Source organism: Daktulosphaira vitifoliae, unplaced genomic scaffold (assembly GCF_025091365.1).
Source record: "Daktulosphaira vitifoliae isolate Bord-2020 unplaced genomic scaffold, ASM2509136v1 Scaffold_1, whole genome shotgun sequence".
NCBI lineage: Eukaryota > Metazoa > Arthropoda > Insecta > Hemiptera > Phylloxeridae > Daktulosphaira > Daktulosphaira vitifoliae.
Window position 1 is genome coordinate 3,662,144 of NW_026099572.1, and position 19,697 is coordinate 3,681,840.

Sequence of the window (19,697 nt, forward strand, 5' to 3'; positions counted from 1 at the left end):
GAAAAAAAATCATTTGAAGCGGCATTTGTGTAGTAGCCGGTGATCGTGACGCCGGGTGGTGGTGGTACCAACTTTGACAAGTCCATTGGGGGGAAATACAACAATATGGGTATAGGTGCATTGTGTACGGTCAGCTGATGATGACAGATATCGGACCGGTTGACAAGTGGAGGTTATCATATACAAAATTATTAAAATACTTTACACCTACTGCACACATATCTAATTGATAAGATTAATATAAAAAAAAACTTGTATAAATTCTGCAACATTACACACTTTAACAGTGAAAATTTTTTCAGTGGATTCAATCGGATACGGGAAGAACAGCACCGAAAAAAACAATTATCTGGTAAAAGTTTTTATTTCTCCGAAGCAAAACGAAATTCTACGGTCAAATGTGACCGGACGTCCAAGGACCATCACCGGAACATACAGTTCTCCGGTGAAAATTCGAGTTTCTTCGGTCAGGAACCGAAAACTTGCTCCAATTCGTGGAATTACCGGATTAGAACGACCCGAAAATCTTTTCCGTCCAGACTATAGGACCAGGAAGCAATAACACGTTACTTTTAACGAAACTTTGTTAGTTAGTTCTGTATTGTATTGAAATTGATATTATTATTAAGCTGAAATTTTGTGATTAAATTTTAGATTATTATTGTATATAATATGAGACATTTATTTTTTATACTACAACTGACTACACATTACCAGTAGATTTGATAAAATAGAAGTTGAAATATTTGAACAACATTATAAGAAAGTTGTAGAAAAATACACAGAGATGGAGTAACCAATTAAATTTATTAACTTACAAAATAATTTAATGTTTAAAAAAAGTAAAGAGAAGGATGTTCATTTTTACACTTTTTATAAAAATTTATAAGATTTTACCTTTTTTTAACAAATGGTTACAAATGATTTATTAATTTGACATAATACTTTACAATGTCCTACAATTAATATACATCTAATAGTGAACGGTTTAAAGATAAACATTATTAAAGAATAAATAATCTCTGAATGATGATTTAAATATAAAAAATATTAATAAACAAATATCATAAATAAACCAGATTTATCAGGGATAAATTTATCCTGATAGGATAGAAAAAATAATTCAGTATATACTAAGTTTGATTAGATTTTATATGCAATTAGATGAGCCATTAATAATAAGACTTCAATAACAAATTTATTAAAATGAACAGTGATTTAAATTCACTGTAGAGTTTATAAAAGCTTTTACCAGACATAGAATAAAATGTTCTGTATAACTGTGGCTTTAATAGCATGGTAACTGACCATGGTACAATTTAGACAGCATTTATGTATAATTTGGTTAGGACATAAATGTATTGATGGAACTGAACGATAGTTAGAGCTACAAGCATTATTTACAAATACATATAATTACATATAAATCTTTAATAAGAAATATTGATGAGACTCTCTAGGTAGGTTTACAAATTAAATTACTACGTAGCTGTATCAATGATTTATTTAAAATCGACACATTGGAAATAATCAAAAAGAATTACTAATGCCCCTAAAGAAAAAATAAGTATATGGGATTTTAGTAAAAGGAGACTTCGTACTTAGGTGGCATTATTAGATCCTACACTTTAAAAAAATGTATACAAATTCAGAAGGTTTCTTTTTTACAAAAATAATACATATACGTCTTTTTTTATTAGGATGGCAGCATAGACATCGAGTGCAGACTCTAAAGGGCTTAACCCCCCAGAAATTTAACAAAATGATATGTACTGTTATATAGAAATTATTTTTTAGAGGGAGAAAAAAATTGACCATCATAAGCCAACGAACGACACTATAGCTATTTTAATTATTTTTAGGTTTGAGCTGACAAAACTGAAAACATGGATATATTTGTAAATATTTTAAATAATACAACAGTCTATGAAAGCTCTAACACATTCATAATTTAAATGACTTTACAAAACTTATCGATCCCAGACATTACTTTTGTATTCATTAATGATACATTTACTTCATCTTAAGTAATAATGGTATCTTGGAGACTATGTGGCGTATACCTATTTACATACACTTGCACGCATATATTATATATTTCCTTAAAACAAATGTATTTATACATAAAGTGAAATCTCGCATCAATGCTTAAACTATAAATATAAATTATCAGTATGATTCTTAGTGAATTATTTAAGTACCGAACTACAACAGGACGCACAGATCCAGTAAAATTTTAGAAAATTTAATTAAATTTTAAGGGAATATTTTATACTGTCATGTTGTAGAATTTATGCTAGTTTTTTTTTTAAATAAATCTTATCAGTAGTGTTTGCAGTAGGTATTAAGTATGTCCCCAATTATAAAATTTTTATTTTGTAGAATAAAACGTGGAGATATCGATGATGGTGTGAGGCACAAACTATGGACGGTAGTAGGCTGTCACTCTTAAGAAATTAATGAAAAACTACAAGTACAACATAAAACCCCTTTTCTACCCCTTTATTATTGTTGTGTATATAGCACCTCTTTTTTACCCCTTTTTTATTCTCTTTTTATGAATATATATTTAATGATGTATATATATTAAATAATTAAAAAAAAATGTTTTTATATTATACATTGCCTATGTTTTTTTTCTTCGTACTTTTTCCTCATTTTTATTAACAGTTGTTTTTTTTTTTAATCAAAATCTAGTAGCTCCGTCAACGAGTACTATTCTTTCTTGGCTCGGCTACTAGGCCACTGTTCAGTGTTCCACTGGACAGTGGGTAAATAGTAGACCCTCTGATTCGGCTGAAACCTTACAATACATACTAAAGTGAACTACAAAGTATGATTTAATTTTGGAAAATAATTTATTCCTATAAAAAATATTATCAAAATTAAAAATTATGAAAAAAGTGCCATTTTATTTTTTATTTAATGATTGATTAATTATTGTATCATTTAAATCTCACATTTCGACAAAAATATTACAAAAGTTAAGTCTGCCATATTAGACATACATTATACTGTATAGGGGAGATTGGGGTAACTATGGTCAGTGGGTAATACCGGTCACCTCATATTCTAATAAACTCTTGCATCTAAAATTATGTTGACTATACGTATATATTAAGAATGAAAACAAAACCTTATTCTTATTAGAAGTATATTATCCAAAAACGATTTCACGTTTAAATGTATGGAAATAGTTGTTAGAGTTTATTTATCTAAAAAAAAAATTTTTCAAGAAATTTAATTTAAATTATTATATATTTCTAATTTATATATTTACGTGTAGAACAAAACATGAGGATTATTCTATATTCATATTATCGACCTAATAGTATATTGGTTTATCGATTAAAAATATTTTCTTATTACTTGTCAAAAAGGGAAATACCGATCAAAATTAATGGGGTAATAGCAGTCACTTCTGGAATGACTGGTGTTACCCCATTCTCAATTAATATGTGAAAATGCAAATAAATTTAAAATTTCTTCTTCTTCTGCAGTATTCAATCTAATGATTGGTTTGAAGCAATTTCCATGTTTGTCAATTATAGCCTTCCTCTTCAACTCTTGATATGAATTACATCCTTGATCTTCTATTATCTGACTTATGTATTGCAATCTTGGTCTTCCTCTATGATTTTTTCCATCGTTAATTCATCCTAAGATTAATAATAGCAAGCCTTCGTGTCTTAAAGTATGATCTATTAACCCTTTAGCAGGCGCGTGCCTATTTTTAACGTCCATAGCCGCGTGGGGGTCTATCAGACCCCATTTCTAAAAAAAGTTTACAATATGTATAAAAAAGTTCATTTTTTTAAATTCAAAGACATTATTTGTTACCATATGATATATAAAAATGGATGAAAATTCAAAAATTAAAATTAAAAAATAAATAAATTACAAAATTATGTGCATTACTAAAAATTATTTTAATTGTTTTATTTGTATTTACATTTATATAACCATTTTTCTGAATTGAATTTTTTTATTATTAATATTACAATACATTTAATTATTATAATACGAGTATATTCAATTATTCTGAATCTGTTGAACGTTGATTTTTCTCCCAACAATCTTTGCATACTGTTTAGTATACGCGATATATTTATTACATGTTTTGTTCTTATTTGTTCTGTATCATCGAGTAGTGGAAATTCTCAATATATTATTTATTTTTAAAACTTAATTGCATAGTCGGTGGCAGATCCACATAATTCCAATTCCACAATATTATATCGATTATAACATTGCATTTACGATAAAACGATATTTTGAAAAAAACACAAGTCCAAAAAAAAATTATAATATTACAAGTTGCGTGGGGGTAAATATAACCAATTTCAATTTTGATGAATATTTTAAGTCGTACATTTTTTATTCGAAGGTATTTATTTATGAAAATTTATTCAATATTACTATAAAACCCATCTTCTAAATTTATATCTATGTACACCTTTTATGCAATATAATACATCCGTTTTTATGTATGTAGGGGTATGCTAAACCCCTACGCGACTGTTTAAGGGTTAATTCATTATTTCGCCTTTTCTGTATACTCTTCCATATTAATTTCCACTCAGATGCCCTTTCTAAAACTTCTTCATTAGTAATTATATCAGTCCAACCTCCTGTAGCACCGCATTTCAAATACCTCTATTCTTCTCATTTCTTTTCTTACAATAGTCTATGTTTCGCATCCATATAACACGTAAAGATGTACGTTACGTCTTCTTTGCGTTTATTTTCATAAGTGCATCTTTTTCTATAAATGTATAGAAATGTGACCATCATATAGTTATTTGAACGGATTTCACTGGTGACAGCAGTGAATTTTTACCTGGGTTATTCACAGTTACGTATTAGCGGGATTAGATTTAGCCTGGTCTCTGGGAAAATTTTCTTTTATAAAAATAAAGTCAGAGCAGTTTATCTAATATAATCCGCCGTAAGTATTGTCGTTTAAAAGTGTTGGTTACAGTTTGTTATAAAGACCTTATTGATATCGACAAGAAGTGAATTTCCGGCCGATAGTTACAGTCTTTTGGTAGATAAAAATAGGAGGATATTTTCGTCTGACCTTGTCAAAGCGGCCGATTCCCAGGTAACTGTTATTATTATTGTTCACTCGCTGCCATATAATATACGGCGGCCCCGTACCATCTTATCGCGGTACTTTATTACAACAATAGCAATAATACTAACACTTGTTTTCTACAGCAGTAGTAAATTTGACCGTACAAGGAGATATTGTTTATCTCCGCTATTAGAGTAACAACATTTGATTATTTAGTTTTGTAAGCAAACATAATATTCACGGTCAATATGTCGGGGAAAACATTAGCACAAATGAATTGCGCTGAATTACGTCGCGAATGCGCTTTTAGACAGCTACCACGCTACGCGACGAAACCCAACATGCTAGTTATGCTAGAGGAAAACATACGTAGCGAAGGGAGGAATCCAGCTACTGAAATTTTACCACCCCGTACGCCGCTCGCTCGATATCGAAAATCCGGTCCGCGAACCCGAAGTGGGGGTTTTAGACAACTCCACGGACCGTGCCCGCGAACTCGACGCGAACTATCAGCGGCCCCACGTAGCACCTTTACCGGAGGAACATCCGGTGAACCTCGCGCTACACACATTAGACGACGAGTCTGATGTCGAACAACCGGGGGAAATTACGCGCGCAAGCAGTCAACTAGGCGCGCCGTACGTCGAGGACGTATATGTTGCCCGCTCGATAGCGCACACGGCAAAACAAGTCGGGGCGATCCGACAGAATATTCGCGACATTTCGAATAACGCGCGGATCGAGGCACGGATGACTGAATTAGAAAGGTCGCCCTCGCGTATGTCAATGGAACAGCGCCAGATTTCAAACATGCTGGAGCGAATCAGTCAAAACATGCTGCCGTCCCCACATGTTGCTGCACAACCGACTATTCGTCAAGCTAACGTAGAGCGAAATGATAGTCGACGAACGGACGCGCATCGCCTTACATTCGGTCCATTAGAGGCGACGGACCCGATGCGACACGACGCAACACTACACGAGCGCCTCGCGGACATCGAAGCGCAAAAAGCCCGCAACATGAGACGATCGTACGGACAAGCGTCGCGCACGTCGCTACCACGGATGTGTAGCACGGGTTGGCAAGACGAACATATTCCGCGCACTCATACGTATGAGAACGAGCCGACCGATTTTTCGTTTACGCGCCAACCACGGGAGGGGCAATTCAAGACAACCGACGGTTGTCGGTCTTTCAATGATTTGTCGCCTACCCGCAGTTCGCGGTCTGTATTGGTACCTTACCACGACCTACGCACCGTACGCGCCTGCTTACCTGAATATTACGGGGCGGACGCACCGCCTACCCCGTGCTGATATTGCGGCGAGCGACACTGGCACCGCCAGTGCCCAAACAGACCGTCGGTATCGGAAATGGCAATCGGCTAGGGAGGAATTAGTCCGCCCCTCCAGCCAACAACAGATTCAAACAGGGCGCAGCGTTTTAGACGACGTTTCGTTTAAAACGCACCCTGCCGCTTCGCAATTTTTATCCGGTAATATATCACGCATCACGACCGTCGCGCAGAACACCGAATCTAACGACCCTTACGAGTTACATACCGCCAACGATCTTGGCACTTTTTCGGCACAGCACCCCTCTTATCGGAATGGAGGGGACGCCGCGGTAAATTCGGATGTAATCAGGTTATCGGAGTTCGTACACACTGCCGACACGAACGAGCAAAGCGCGAGTCAGGTGTTCGAAATTTTTTCGAGCACAGTGGGGGAAGGGGGTGTCAGTCGATCCGACAAGTCCACTAATGGCAGTTAACACTGTCAGTGGGCAAACCGACGTCACGGTTAAGAACCAGCTGCCCCCCGTTCGAACCGTAAAACCCCCGATTAAAGGCCAACGAAAATGCCCGCGTAGAATTACTACTCCAGCAGTCGAGTTAGAATTCGAAACTGGCTTCGTCACAGCGCTACTCGACTCACAGGCGTATAAATCGTATGTAAAACCGGTAATTGCTTATAAATATGGAACTGTTTATAAAGGACACACCGACGAGGTTAGACTAGCGGACGGACACACCGCCACGTTTACCGCCAAAATCGCGGATTTAGAAGTGCGTTTTTCAGCGGTTATTTTAGACCACCTGTATTGCGACGTATTACTTGGCCATGATTTTCTGATTGATCAGAAAGTCGCCTGGGACTACTCAGCAGGAACAATACACTTAGGCACTAAAAAACGTACATCCGCTTGTTGGAAATCGGGCGCACGACGCACGATCCGCAAACCAGATCTGACGCAGTTAGATATAACCGGCGACCCACGAACGCACGCGTTATTAACACAGACAATATGTAATTACGCAGCGGTCTTTAACGACACGGTGGGTCGCACAAAATTAATCGAGCACGATATTCTATTGAAAGACCCGACTCCTATACTGCCGTGCTAAGCAAAAACAGGATAACTCCAAAATTAAAAATTTTTTTTTTTTTGTTTCTATAGGTAAAATTAGTGGTTTTACACCGATTTTTGATGTAAAAATAGCATATTTCCTATTAAAACCCATCTAAAAATGAAATTTAAAATAAGAAAATATACGGTAAGTCCAATATATTTGATGTTTTGTAAGCGAAAACACGGTAAATCCAAATACTAAGCAAAAACTTAGTATATCACATGAAAAATAATGGAGTTACCGTGTATTGGCTTATGTTCATACATTGGTAAAAAAGAGTATGTACGTGACATAACTTCAGTCAAATTTTATAAATAAAAAATAATGATTATTTGATATATTATTTTGTAATTTACTTAACTGATATTGTTAAGAATATTATGGTCTCGACATGGTCATCACTCTATTAATCCTTATTATTTATTATCACGATAATACATTGAATGTTTAGTTTAAAAATATTACAAAATAATTTATAAAAACTAAACGATTAAAATTAATGATGGATTTGGTGAAAGCACAGGCCACAAATCAAACAAACGAGCTAAATCTAATTGTAAGTTATATTTTTTCAAACTAACCATTTATATTTATTTAATAATTTAATATTATTGTCGTAAAATATACATTATATCCAAATTTAAGAGAAAAAATAATTTATAATAACTCTTGTTAGGTATTTACTTTTTAATTTTATATATTTAAGAATATATTGTGTGATACAGAAGATAAATTAGAAAATGATAATAATTATAGTACAATTATAAATTCAATAATTGTTGATAGCATTAAAAACCCTACTTTAATTGACAGCTGCAACCAACATGAAACCATTGGTCCCAAGTCTTATACAAATCTTGAGGTAAGTCCATTATAAGATAAATAATTATTTCAAATGAATATATTATTTTTCCAGTTTTTTGTTGATTAAATGTTACAAAAATTATGTATATTATATTCATTATACCCAATTAATACATAGTTACTTTGTTACTTGTAGAATCTATGTCATGTACAAGATATGAAATATACACATACAAATAATTTGTTCAATTAAACCCTTGGTAGTAATATGGCACGAAGGAATAAGTGGTAGAAAACAAGAAGACTTGACAAGTTGTTACTATGATTTTTTTTTATTTTACAAAGACATGAAAAAAATAACTATTTGGTTAGACAACTGTTTTGCTTAAAATAAGAAATGGTGCTTGTTTACATTTTTATTTTTTATGATTAATTCTAAAGAACTTGAAACTATGGTGATCGATATTTTCTATTTTCAACCAGGCCATAGTTTTATGACTGCGGATTCATTCCACCATCAGGTTGAACTTTCCATGAAACAAATGGGTAAAATCTATGACTTTTGTGATTATGAAAAATCAATAAAGAATTCAAATAAAGGCCATGTTGATGTTAAAGTATTAGATGGCAAAGATTTTTTTGATTGGAAGTCAGAATGCTCTATTTATAAATTAAAAAAAAATATTAATCGTCCAATGTTGAATAGCTTAGTTCATATAAGAGCGGAAAGAGGACTCAAATACTTATTATATTCTTGTACATATGATGAGTATACTCCATTAAGAATGCTAGACTTTTTAAAACCTTCATATTTAAAAAATTAATTAAGAGGCATTCAACCAGAAAAAAAACAAAGTATTATACAAACACTAGTCCCAATTATGCCTAAGAGCAGACAGCAATTTTGGTTTGATTTTCCTACATCAGATTTAGTCAATGACTTATATGAAGAATCTGAAAATTAAAAACTGCTATATGAAATTGTATAATGTGATAAATTGTGATAGGAACCAGTTATTAGTATAACATAATAAAGTATATTATATACTTTATTATGTTATCATAAATTTATATTTTGTTTTATTTTTAGCATTTTATACTAACTGTTATTTTATTATTTAAAATTTAATTTATTTTAATTGTTTTTAGTGATGACCAGTTAAAAGGTATGCTGATTGTTTTTTAAAAATTTAATAGGCTTTAAAGTAAAAGTCTAATTGTTTTGTAATAATTTTTTTATAATAAAAATTATTATTTGTTTGATAAAATTGGAGTTACACGTTTTTTTACATACGAATAATGTTGTATGATCATAGACTTAAATAAGTTATGTCCAAAAAAATCTAAGCAATAATCCGGTAAGTCAACTTTTATGGAGTTATCAATTTTTTGCTTAGTACTCCGATATTAATTTTATGATAAGTCCATTTTCTCCTTAAAAAACTCAAAAAAGTTGAAATAAAAAGTGTTCAACCAATTCTAGATGTAAAATTAGATACATCAGCACAAGGTTTGACCGATTTTTTGTAAAAACGCCATTTTTAGACTTGATTTACTGTTAAAAATGTTTTTTTGTGTTCCTGAAAAATCATGTTGACTGGAGTTATCCTGTTTTCGATTAGCACGGCAGTATAGCACTAAAACCGTACCCCTACCCCCTGAACAAGCAGGAGGTTATTGACGATATGGTAAACGACATGGAGGCGCAGGGGCTAATAGAACCGAGTGTATCGCCGTGGTCAGCACCGATTGTGCTGGCCAAGAAGAAGGACGGGACTTTTTGTTTATGTATAGATTATCGACAACTAAACAAAGTAACTGTCTCGGACGCGTACCCCATGCCTAATCATTAGGAACATGAGAGGGACAAAAATGTACACGATTCTCGACTTAAAGTCGGGTTATTGGCAATGCTCTTTAAATTAAAAAGCCCGTAAATTTATGGCATTTAGAACAAGAAGTGGCTTGTTTCAATTTCGTGTACTACCGTTTGGACTCAAAAATTCGCCTATGACTTTTGTAAGACTTATGAATGAAGTACCTAGAGAATATCTAGATGATTTTGTTCAAGTTTACTTGGACGACATAATTATTTATTCAAGTAGTCTAGAAAAGCATTTAGAACATTTAGGCATAGTTCTAGAACGATTAGAGCGACACGGGCTGACATGTCATACAAAAAAGTGTAAATAGGGTTTTCCGAAATTTCCTTTTTGGGCCATATTGTACACGGTGAGGGCATAGACAAGCAGCCCGAAAAACTCGAGTCCATCCGCGTCTTATCGGTCCTACGGAATATCAGGGACCTACGTAGATGTCTCGGCATATTTAATTGGTATTGTCAATTCGTCGACAACTACGCCGAAACAATAGCGCCGCTGACAAATCTACTAAAAAGGGGAGACGAAATGGTTGTGGACGGAAGACCATCAAAGGGCTTTTGAACAGGTAAAAAAGGCCCTGTGTGAGTCCCCACGACTGAGTCCTCCTGACTACGCGAAAACTTTCTGCCTTCAAACCGATGCGAGTGAAATGGGCGTGGGAGCAATACTCTTTCAACACGGAGATGAACCGGGAGAGAGAAGAATCATATCCTACGCCAGTAAGAAACTTTCAGAAACGCAGAAACGTTACGCCGCTGTAGAACGAGNCGAAACGTTATACCGCTGTAGAACGTGAATACTTAGAAATTATATGGGCAACTGATAAATTTCGCTCGTACTTAGAGTATTCTCCGTTCAAATTATTTACAGATAATTCCGCGTTGACTTGGCTACACAGAGCAAAGGACAATAATTCAAAATTTACAAGGTGGGCGCTACATCTAGGTAATTTGAATTTTACAACGACACATGTACCCGGGAAACACAACGAAGGACCGGACATGTTGTCACGTTACCACAGGGGGCCCCCTGTTGACGAAGAGTTATTCGACGACAATCTGGTGGGCGCACCGACAACGAGAACGTCGGATAATACGCGGGCCCCTATTGACAATGTTTTTGCCTTAACCGAAACAAACGGCGCGTCAGATNATGTTTTTGCCTTAACCGAAACAAACGGCGCGTCAGATTAACGGCCGTTTACGGGAGGGGGGAATACAAGAGTGGCAAAACGACAACCCGTTTCTTTCATCCATCATGAAACAATTACTCAAGGAGGACGCCAGAAAAAGCGATAAGGAGTCCAGCAAGAACAACAACGAATATTTCATGTTAGACGGACTTATACGCATTCGTATGGGCGTAGACACACCAGCTGTAATACCAATAGCCAAATCACAGCGTGTGATATGGCGATACCACGGCGATGCGCTGGCGTGTCACCCAGGATGGAAAGAAACCTACCGAGCGATCAAACAGCATTTCTATTGGAAGGGCCTGAAAAATATAGTACGCGAGTACGTAAAATCGTGTGATGTTTGCGCGTGTACTAAGGCCCTAAATAGACGTCCGAATGATCCTCTAACTTCGCGCAAACCAAGACAACCGTGGGAGGTCATTAGTATCGACTTAATGGATGAGTACCACAGAACATCAAGGGGAAAAACGAACCTGTTAGTAGCAACTGACTGTTTCAGTCGCTGGACCGAAGCGTACCGATAGGCGCAGCGACTACAAAGACGATTGTAAAAACGCTCGAACGCGAATTTTTCTCACGTTTTGGGTACCCCGCGTGTGGGCTGGCGGGGCGGACCGGCCACGGACGTCGACGCTTTTGAGACGGGCTTACTGCTCGCTCAATGGTCGGCGCCCGCGGTACTGGACCGGCGCGTCTCCGCGAGCGAAGCGGCGGAAGAGTTGGACCGGAGGGTGGTCGCAGCCTGCGACTTCGCCCTTCCGGCCAAACGACCGCCGTCGACTCGCGGACCGTCAGTCCACTGGTGGAACGCCGAGGTGGCGGCCAGGCGTGAGGAGTGCGTCAGAGTCAGGAGGACTATGACGCGCTCCAACCGTTGGCCGCGGGACCTGGAATCCCCGGACCCGAGGGAGGCGCTGAGGTCGGCCCGCAAGGAGCTGAAGCTCGCCATCAGGCGGGCCAAAGCGAAATGCTGTGCCGAACTCATAAAGTCGGTGGACCACGACCCGTGGGGGAAACCCTATCGGGTCGTAATGCGAAAGCTCCGCGGTCCACCGGCTTCGGGTCAGCTGGAGGCGGAAGTGCTGGAAAGGGCGGTAGACACGCTCTTTTCGACACATCTGCCCCTGCCTCCCCCGGCGTTTGGGGACGACGTGTCGGTGGTGGAATTCACCAGCCAAGAAGTAGCTGACGCGGTGGCGCGTGTGCGGGGCCGGAACACAGCTCCCGGCTCCGACGGGATTCCAAACTGGGTGTGGGGGTTGGTCCACGACCTCGCCCCGGATTGGATACGCGCCGTCGCGAACCTCTGCCTCTTGGAGGGTGAATTCCCCACGAAATGGAAGAAGGCCAGGCTGGTGCTTTTGAAAAAGGGTGACAAGCCCGAGGGTCTCCCCTCGTCGTACCGACCGCTTTGCATGTTGGACGACTTGGGGAAGATCCTCGAGCGGCTGCTCGTCACCCGGATCNCGAGCGGCTGCTCGCCACCCGGATCGAAGCCCACCTGGCCGACGTCGGCGGACTGGCCGAGGGCCAGTTCGGCTTCCGGAGGGGGAGGTCGACGGATGACGCGGCCTCCCTCTTCAGGGACTTGGCCCTCAAGGCCAAAACTGAGCAGGGTTTCGGGGTGGCGGTGAGCTTGGACATCCGAAACGCGTTCAACTCCGTGCGATGGTCACACATCCTCGGAGCGCTGGACGCGTTTCGGGTGCCTCCTTACCTCGGGCGGATGATCCGGTCGTACTTTAGCGATCATGTCATCTCTTACGAGAGCGCCGCAAGGGTCAGTTCTCGGGCCTCTGCTGTGGAACATCGCGTACGACGCGGTGTTTCGCGTTCCGCTACCACCGCACGTGCGTGTCGTTTGCGAGACAGAGGCAGCCTCGCCGCCCGGCACAGGAGGACCTGAGGCGCTGGTTTAGGCCGGCGCCTTAGGTATTCGTGTTTTATGTGTTTATGTTTTTGTTTCGTGAGTTATTTGTACCCCCTTCGCTTTAACGGGGGAGGCCACACCACGTTGTGAATCAGTTCTTGATTAATTTCGGGCTGATTCACAACGTGGTGGTGTGAGTTTTAAAGACGGCGTGGGCCGCCCTGAAGTAATACCTAACGGTAGTTCCGGGGTGGTCCGCAAATAGGCCGGTCGTGGAAAAAAAAAAANGCGGCCTTTGAAGCCGGCCCCACCCCCGAACAGTCCTTGGCCTGGTGCCCCTCCTTTTTACAGGAGAAGCACTCCTTGGATCTGTCCGGTCCCTTGCAGGTCTGAGCCACGTGCCCGTGCTCCAGGCACCTGTAGCACCTCGGACCCTTTTTTTTTTTTACTCCGACCGGCGCAACTGTGGACCGCCCTGGAACTACCGTGAGGTATTACTTCAGGGCGGCCCACGCCGTCTCTAAAACTCACACCACCACGTTGTGAATCAGCCCGAAATTAATCAAGAGCTGATTCACAACGTGGTGTGGCCTCCTCCGTTGAAAACGAAGGGGCAAAAATAACTCACAAACATATAAACATATAAGTACACTTATACCTAAGGCGCCGGCCTAAACCAGCGCCTTAGGTCCTCCTGTACCGGGCGGCGCGGCTGCCTCTGTCTCAGGCGTTCAGCTTCCTCCTTCTTTTTCAAGATGGATTCGGCGAACACCTGGACGAGCCTCCACGCCTCCCGGCTCCTCAACATCAGGTCCACCATGGACCCGACTCGGAACGTGGACCCTAGTTGAGACTCCAAAGAGTCCCGTTCCTGGGCCCACGCCTCGCACCGGAAGAGGGTGTGCAAAGCGCTATCAGCCTCTCCCGGGCGATCCGAACAGTGGTCGCACGTCGGCGCGGCTGCTTTACGAATACGGTGTAAGTACTCGTTAAAGCAGCCGTGGCCGGACATCACTTGGGTGAGACGATAAGTCATCTCACCGTGAGTCCGGTCCACCCACCTGTCCAGCCGATCGGGTCCTATGAGGGACCTGGTCCACTCGCCTCTCGTTTCCTCCGAGAGGCGAGTCCGCCACCGGAACATGGTCATCCGCCTGAGCGCTAGCCGGTCCTCGGGTTCGAGGGACCGGTTTCGCTCTCGGCGGAGCTCATGCCCGGCGGCGCGTTCCTCGGCGAGCAGGTCGGCGGGCGGCAGTGACGACAGGATACCCGCCGCCACTCCGGACACCGTTCGGTACGCCGAAACAGTCCGGATCGCCGCCCGCCTCTGCACCCTGAGCAGGGCTTCACGGTTTTTGGACGAATACTCAAGAGTATCCGCCCAAACCGGGGACCCGTACAGGAGGACCGAGTGTACGACGCTGACTAAAAGTCTACGCCGCATCTCTCTCGGCCCTCCCAGATTGGGCATGAGTCCCGCCAAGCAATTCATGACTTTCTGGGCCCGCTGGGCCGCACGAGTAATGTGCGGCCCGAACTTTAGACGTTTGTCTATGACAAGGCCCAGATAAGTCATGGAGTCCTTAAGCGGGATCTCCACCCCCAGCACGGCGAGCCGTGGAGGAGTGAACTTGTACCTGCCCGTGAACAAGACCGCTTCGGTCTTGTCCAGGGCGAGGCTAAGTCCACTCCCCTCCTGCTGGATCCAGGCGGTGACTGCGCTGAGCGCGCAGTTTGCCCGGGATCCAGCCTCCTCGGCCGAGGCGCCTTCCGCCACCACCAGCGTGTCGTCCGCGTAGCAGACGACGCGCACGCCCGGCGCTAACGGAACGCGGAACACCGCGTCGTACGCGATGTTCCACAGCAGAGGCCCGAGAACCGACCCTTGCGGGACGGCTCCCATAACAGGTAGGATTCTCGGGCCCGCGGCGCTCTCGTAAGAGATGACCCGATCGCTAAAGTACGACCGGATCATCCGCCCGAGGTAAGGAGGCACCCGAAACGCGTCCAGCGCTCCGAGGATGTGTGACCATCGCACGGAGTTGAACGCGTTTCGGATGTCCAGGCTCACCGCCAACCCGAAGCCCTGCTCAGTTTTGGCCCTGAGGGCCAAGTCCCTGAAGAGGGAGGCCGCATCGTCCGTCGACCTCCCCCTCCTGAAACCATACTGGCCCTCGGCCAGTCCGCCGACGTCGGCCAGGTGGGCTTCGATCCGGGTGACGAGCAGCCGCTCGAGGATTTTCCCCAAGTCGTCCAACATGCAAAGCGGTCGGTACGACGAGGGGAGACCCTCGGGCTTGTCACCCTTTCTCAGAAGCACCAGCCTGGCCTTCTTCCACTTCGTGGGGAATTCACCCTCCGAGAGGCAGCGGTTCGCGACGGCGCGTATCCAGTCCGGGGCGAGGTCGTTTACCAACCCCCACACCCGGTTTGGAATCGCGTCAGGGCCGGGAGCTGTGTTCCGGCCCCGTACGCGCGCCACCGCGTCGGCCACCTCCTGGGTGGTGAATTCCTCCACCGACACGTCGTCCCCGAACGCAGGGGGAGGCAGAGGCGGGTGTGTCGGAAAGAGCGTGTCTACCGCCCTTTCCAGCACTTCCGCCTCCAGCTGACCGGAAGCCGGTGAACCGCGGAGCTTCCGCATAACGACCCGGTAGGGTTTCCCCCACGGGTCGTGGTCCACCGACTTCACGAGTTCGGCCCAGCACTTCGCTTTGGCCCGCCTGATGGCGAGCTTCAGCTCTTTGCGGGCCGACCTCAGCGCCTCCCTCGGGTCCGGGGATTCCGGGTCCCGCGGCCAACGGTTGGAGCGCGTCATAGTCCTCCTGACCCTGACGCACTCCTCACGCCTGACCGCCACCTCGGCGTTCCACCAGTGGACTGGCGGTCCGCGAGTCGACGGCGGTCGTTTGGCCGGGAGGGCGAAGTCGCAAGCTGCGACCACCCTCCGGTCCAACTCTTCCGCCGCTTCGCTCGCGGAGACGCGCCGGTCCGGTACCGCGGGCGCCGACCATTGAGCGAGCAGTAAGCCCGTCTCAAAAGCGTCGACGTCCGTGGCCGGTCCGACTCGCCAGCCCACTCGCCCACCGCGAGACGGCACGCGGGGCACGGCTCGAGGGGGACGGCCACCATCGCCGCACTCGTACACGATGTACCGGTGGTCGCTGAGGTTTTCCCTGTACGGGAGAACCGACCAGCCGGTCACGTGCGGGTGCAGCGACGGAGACACCAGCGTGACGTCCACCACCGAGCTCGAGGAGTGACCCTCGAACGTCGGGGTGGATCCCCTGTTGGCCGATACCAGCCCGAGGGCCGACATCAGGTCCAACAGTTCTTCGCCACGCTGATTCGTGTCCGCCGACCCCCAGACCGGGGAGTGAGCGTTGAAGTCCCCGGCCACGAGCTCCCCGCGGCCGTCGCGCGGCCGCCCGAGTCTCCTCGCCCGTAGGCAGGAGGACACGGACTCGAGGAGTCCGGCGATCGGCAAGCTGGGCGGCGCGTAGCAGCTCAAGACGTCAATGCCGTCAATCCTCGCCGCTACGAATCCGTCGCCAACCTCGATGTCCGCGACCGTTAGGCCGCGGCTCATCACACCGATCGCCGCTCTCCCGGACCGGTCCAAGTACCACCCCGGGGCGTCCTTGATCAGTCCGACAAACGGTTCCGAGATTACGCACACGTCGATGCGCATCTCGTATACCGCCTGCCGGACCAGATCCTGCGCCGCCCTACAATGGTTGAGGTTCGTTTGAAGGAACCTCATCCACTGGTGGGCGGCGCACAGGACGCCTTAGGGGTCCCTTGGACCGCCGACACCTCTCCCCGGGGCTTTTCAACAGCCCCTCCCTTGGTCCCCTTAGCTTGGGGACCGGGGCAGTCCTTGGACAGGTGCCCCACCCTCCGGCACCTGAAGCAGGCACCCTTGCGGTCCGGACCTTTACAGGCGGCCGCAATGTGCCCTCGCTCCAGGCACCTGTAGCACTGAGGACCCTTGTCTTCGAGGATCCTCAGCCTACAGGAGCTCCACCCCACCCTCACTCTTGTGAGGGCCGCTAGGCGTGGAGCCAGCCGAATGGGCAGGTCACACCTGGCGTACCGCCCCTTGCCGACTCCGTTGGTGCGGACCATAACCGCACCAACTTCGGCCTGGCCCCCGTCAGGGGCCTGGAGGGCGGAGACCAGGGCGGACTTAATGTCCCCTGGCTCCATCCACTCCTCTACGTCCAGGAGCATGACGCTGCAGGTCTTAGTCGGCCTGCTGACCCGAACGTCATGCTCCTGAAGGGCCTCCTTAAGCTTGGCGGCCAGGAGGTCTGCGTGCGAGGCCACGCCCTTGACCTCCAGCAGCACCGCCCCTGCTTGGGTCCTCCTGGTGCCGGTAACTTGGACCCCCAAGGCCTGGAGGTCAACAGCCGCCATGGCCGTTTTCATAACGGCCGCGTACTGCTGCCCCGCCTTCAGGGGCCCAATTACCACCGCCTCCGTGCGGGGTACCTTCGCCTTCATCTGGGCAGCCGAAGGCTTCCTCAATCCCGCTTTCGGGGAAGGTTGCTTCGGCTTCAGGGCGGCCGGTCTTACGTCCCGGGACCCCGGGTCGGTCGGCTTCTTTACCTTGGCCTTCCGACCGACGACTTCGGTCCACAGCGGCACTACGGAAGTGGTGCTCGCCGGAACCTTGGCCGTCGGCGCTGTTTCGATCGACGTAGCCGGTTTGTCCGCCGGCTGCGGCTCGGGCGCGATGACCGCTTTCTTCTTCTTTCCCGCCTTTCTCTTCCCCCGCTTCTTCACCCTTCTGGGTGTTTGCATCGCAGGGGGAATAGAGGCGGGAGTAACGCCACTGGCATTCTCCGCCACCCGTTCGCCCTTGCACGACCCATTGCCTCCCGCAACCTTCTGGGACTCCGTCTGTGTCGACGAATCGACCTTCGGGAGATCCTCATCAAGTGTGCGGGTAAGCTCCAGGTCGTGCATGGAACGCACACTTCTTATAAGTGCCATGGCCGCCGTCACCACGTTGGCGTGCGGTGGTACGACTTCCATGACACATTCTAAGACGTCCGCCAGGCCGCGCGCAAATCCGGTAGAACGAAAAAATCAGGAGCTAAAAAAAGGTCTGGTGGGGCCCCGTTAGACTAGCGGAAAAAGTGGGCAAAAGAGTGTTTCTAACAGATCAAACTCCCCCACGCAAACTTCACGTCTCATTTCTAAAATTAAAAAACAGCCCATTAGCACTACTATATATTAACAACGGCCCGTACTCGGGCCGTAATTTGTAATTCATGTTAAGTTTTCTCCTCTAGGCTGGCGCTCACCCGTGTCTCTCTCGATATCAGCCATCCAGCTATTAATATGACAATCGGTTGTCATCGGTTGTCTCCCCGCCCTTGACACTGAGATAAGGCCGCCGCCGAATATGGATTACTGATATTGCGTTCTGTTGCGTTTCCGACGTACACCTTAACTGGTACACTCCGCTCTGATTCTGTTTCTTTGTGCCCTTTTCTGTTTTGTTTTTTNACACTCCGCTCTGATTCTGTTTCTTTGTGCCCTTTTCTGTTTTGTTTTTTAGTTAAAATATAAAAAAGGATTTTTTTACAAAAATCGTATTATTTTTATTACCTTTGATGTTAGTTTTACCATGAAAACAAACTAAAGTTTGAAATTTTATTTTTTCCATAATAAAGTATATGACATAAACTTGAATTTAAAGTATGTATATAAGTATCACTTTTAAAAGTTAATTTTTGGTTAATTACATTAGCTCTAATTTAAAATATATATAAAAGTGTCAGACCTTCAGGAACATTTTCAAAAGTCATGTTGAAAAAGTTAATTTTTTGTGAAAAAGTTGTCATTTTAAATCCCTCCCTTTGGGCAGGTAAAGTGTCAAATTTACAAAAAAAATATACCAAATGATAGGTAAAAACATCATGCATCTATAAAAAAAATTATATTGATTTAGTCATTTTTAAAAAAGTTATTGCAGTTTTAAGTAAAAAAAAAATGAGATTTAACGATTATTAAATTTGAATTTTTTTTTGGAGATCTCCCCTATTTATAGGGAACAAGGGAAAAATTTTCAATTTTTATGAGTAATGTCTTCCACTAGATACGATTTGTAATCTTTTGACGTATCTTTGAAAGAAATCGTTTCGGTGAGAGTTGAGAAAAAGTAGTAACAGAGACAAAAAAAAAATAAATAAAAAAAAAACACATCATAGTAAAACTAATACTTCTCAACTTCGCATCGAAGCTTAAATATGTTTATTTAATGAAAAAAACTGTTATTATTGTAGTTTTCCTTGTTAAATAATATCAAATACTATTTATACAATTGACTATAAGTAGGGTGAAATAGAGAGTTCTGGTTCCCCCCCGCTTCACCCACCCACCTTACCACCGTTGTATATGGGAAGAGGGGTGGAGGGGGAGTAAATCCAACGTAAACTAA

At 44.0% G+C, this 19,697-nt stretch overlaps 1 protein-coding gene across 1 annotated transcript in view; it reads right to left on the bottom strand.

Moving 5' to 3' along the window:
* Positions 1 to 3,531: 3,531 nt before the first annotated feature.
* The window catches only part of LOC126895968 (uncharacterized), a 36,945-nt gene continuing 20,779 nt past the window's right edge, over positions 3,532 to 19,697 (bottom strand). The window contains exon 7 of the mRNA XM_050668331.1: positions 3,532 to 3,774. Within this exon, the coding sequence (XP_050524288.1) occupies positions 3,655 to 3,774 (120 nt within the window). The 3' untranslated portion in view covers positions 3,532 to 3,654. The remainder of the gene's footprint in view (positions 3,775 to 19,697) is intronic.